Below are 2,500 nucleotides of genomic sequence, written 5' to 3'. Positions count from 1 at the left end.
GTTGCTCACCAGCCACAGCCTGTTGTTCCCTGGCCACAGCCTGTTGTTTCCTGGCCACAGCCTGTTGTTTCCTGGCCACAGCCTGTTGTTCCTTGGCCGCAGCATGTTGCTCCCTGGCCACAGCCTGCTGGCCACAGCCTGTTGTTCCCTGGCCACAGCCTGTTGTTTCCTGGCCACAGCCTGTTGTTTCCTGGCCACAGCCTGTTGTTCCTTGGCCGCAGCATGTTGCTCACCAGCCACAGCCTGTTGTTCCTTGGCCGCAGCATGTTGCTCACCCGCCACAGCCTGTTGTTCCCTGGCCACAGCCTGTTGTTCCTTGGCCACAGCCTGTTGTTCCCTGGCCACAGCCTGTTGTTCCTTGGCCACAGCCTGTTGTTCCCTGGCCACAGCCTGTTGTTCCCTGGCCACAGCCTGTTGTTCCCTGGCCACAGCTTGTTGTTCCCTGGCCACAGCCTGTTGTTCCCTGGCCACAGCATGTTGCTCCCTGGCCACAGCTTGTTGCTCCCTGGCCAGAGCCTGTTGCTCCTTGGCCACAGCCTGTTGCTCCCTGGCCACAGCCTGTTGCTCCCTGGCCAAAGTCTGTTGTTCCCTGGCCACAGCCTGTTGCTCCCTGGCCAAAGTCTGTTGTTCCCTGGCCACAGCCTGTTGCTCCCTGGCCACAGTCTGTTGTTCCCTGGCCACAGCCTGTTGCTCCCTGGCCACAGTCTGTTGTTCCCTGGCCGCAGCATGTTGCTCACCAGCCACAGCCTGTTCCCTCGCCACAGCGTGTTGTTCCCTGGCAACAGAGCATGTTGCTCCCCGGCAACAGCAGGTTGCTGTCCAGCCACAGCCTGTTGCTCCCTGGCAACAGCCTGTTGTTCCTTGGCCACAGCCTTTGCTGCCTGGCCACAGCTCTCTGAGCCAATCAGTGTATAGTGAACACGGTTGGTAAAAAAAAGTTGGCAGTTTGCGGGTCACGTGAGGTTCGGGTGGTTGATTAATGCATATTTTTCAGGCTGGCCGGTGTGGATCGACTCTCACTGGACAGCGGCCACAGTGCAACAGGAAAACAAACATAGACTTCTATTGTATTTATTAATCAGCCACTGTGTACAGTAGAAACAGTCAGTGCCTCCTGTCAGGTGATCTGACCTGTCTGACCTCAGTCTGGTCTGATCTGGTCTGCAGGGACCGGCGACACGGTGGCGGTGATGATCACAGAAGCGTTTGGTAAGGAGATCCTGGCCCAGCTGGACCGGAACCTGACGGTTCTGGTATCGGTGTTGGTGGGTCAACGTGGTACCACCAAGACCATCAACCGTGGCTCACTGGTGTTCGTCTCCGTGTCCTTCATCGTCCTCCTCATCATCTCCTCAGCCTGGCTCATCTTCTACTTCATTCAGAAGCTCCGCTACAGCAGCGCCCGGGGCCGCAGCCAGGTAACACGCCATCTACACGCTAACTACACACTACAGCAGCACCCGCAGCTGCAGCCAGGCAACACGCCATCTACACACTAACTACACACTACAGCCGCACCCGTGGCCGCAGCCAGGCAACACGCCAACTACACGCTAACTACATGCCAACTACACACTAAATACACACTACAGCAGCGCCCAGGGCCGCAGCCAGGCAACACACCATCTACACGCTAACTACATGCCAACTACACACTAACTACACACTACAGCAGCACCCGCGGCCGCAGCCAGGCAACCGGCCAACTACACGCTAACTAGTCAAGTACTACAGTAGTATTATGTAATACAGTAGTATTCTGTACTACAGTAGTATTGTGTAATACAGTAATATTCTGTACTACAGTCGTATTCTGTACTACAGTAGTATTGTGTAATACAGTAGTATTTTGTACTACAGTAGTATTCTGTACTACAGTAGTATTGTGTAATACAGTAGTATTGTGTACTACAGTAGTATTATGTAATACAGTAGTATTCTGTACTACAGTAGTATTGTGTAATACAGTAATATTCTGTACTACAGTAGTATTGTGTAATACAGTAGTATTCTGTATTACAGTAGTATTGTGTACTACAGTAGTATTATGTAATACAGTAGTATTTTGTACTACAGTAGTATTCTGTACTACAGTAGTATTGTGTAATACAGTAATATTCTGTACTACAGTAGTATTGTGTAATACAGTAGTATTCTGTATTACAGTAGTATTGTGTAATACAGTAGTATTGTGTACTACAGTAGTATTGTGTAATACAGTAGTATTGTGTAATGCAGTAATATTCTGTACTACAGTAGTATTGTGTACTACAGTAGTATTGTGTAATACAGTAGTATTGTGTAATGCAGTAATATTCTGTACTACAGTAGTATTGTGTACTACAGTAGTATTGTGTACTACAGTAGTATTATATACTACAGTAGTATTCTGTACTACAGTAGTAATATATACTACAGTAGTATTGTGTAATACAGTAGTATTGTGTAATGCAGTAGTATTGTGTACTACAGTAGTATTCTGTACTACAGTAATATTGTG

General features: G+C 49.0%; 1 protein-coding gene across 2 annotated transcripts in view; it reads left to right on the top strand.

Moving 5' to 3' along the window:
* rnf130 (ring finger protein 130) overlaps positions 1–2,500 on the top strand; it is a 43,307-nt gene that overhangs the window by 18,481 nt on the left and 22,326 nt on the right. For both annotated transcript variants that reach the window (XM_044364720.1, XM_044364722.1), the window contains one exon: positions 1,168–1,418. In XM_044364720.1, the coding sequence (XP_044220655.1) occupies positions 1,168–1,418 (251 nt within the window). The remainder of the gene's footprint in view (positions 1–1,167; positions 1,419–2,500) is intronic.

The sequence above is a fragment of the Thunnus albacares genome, chromosome 10 (assembly GCF_914725855.1).
Source record: "Thunnus albacares chromosome 10, fThuAlb1.1, whole genome shotgun sequence".
Classification (NCBI taxonomy): domain Eukaryota; kingdom Metazoa; phylum Chordata; class Actinopteri; order Scombriformes; family Scombridae; genus Thunnus; species Thunnus albacares.
The sequence above is the reverse complement of the archived record's forward strand: the minus strand, read 5'-3'. Positions and strand labels throughout refer to the sequence as shown.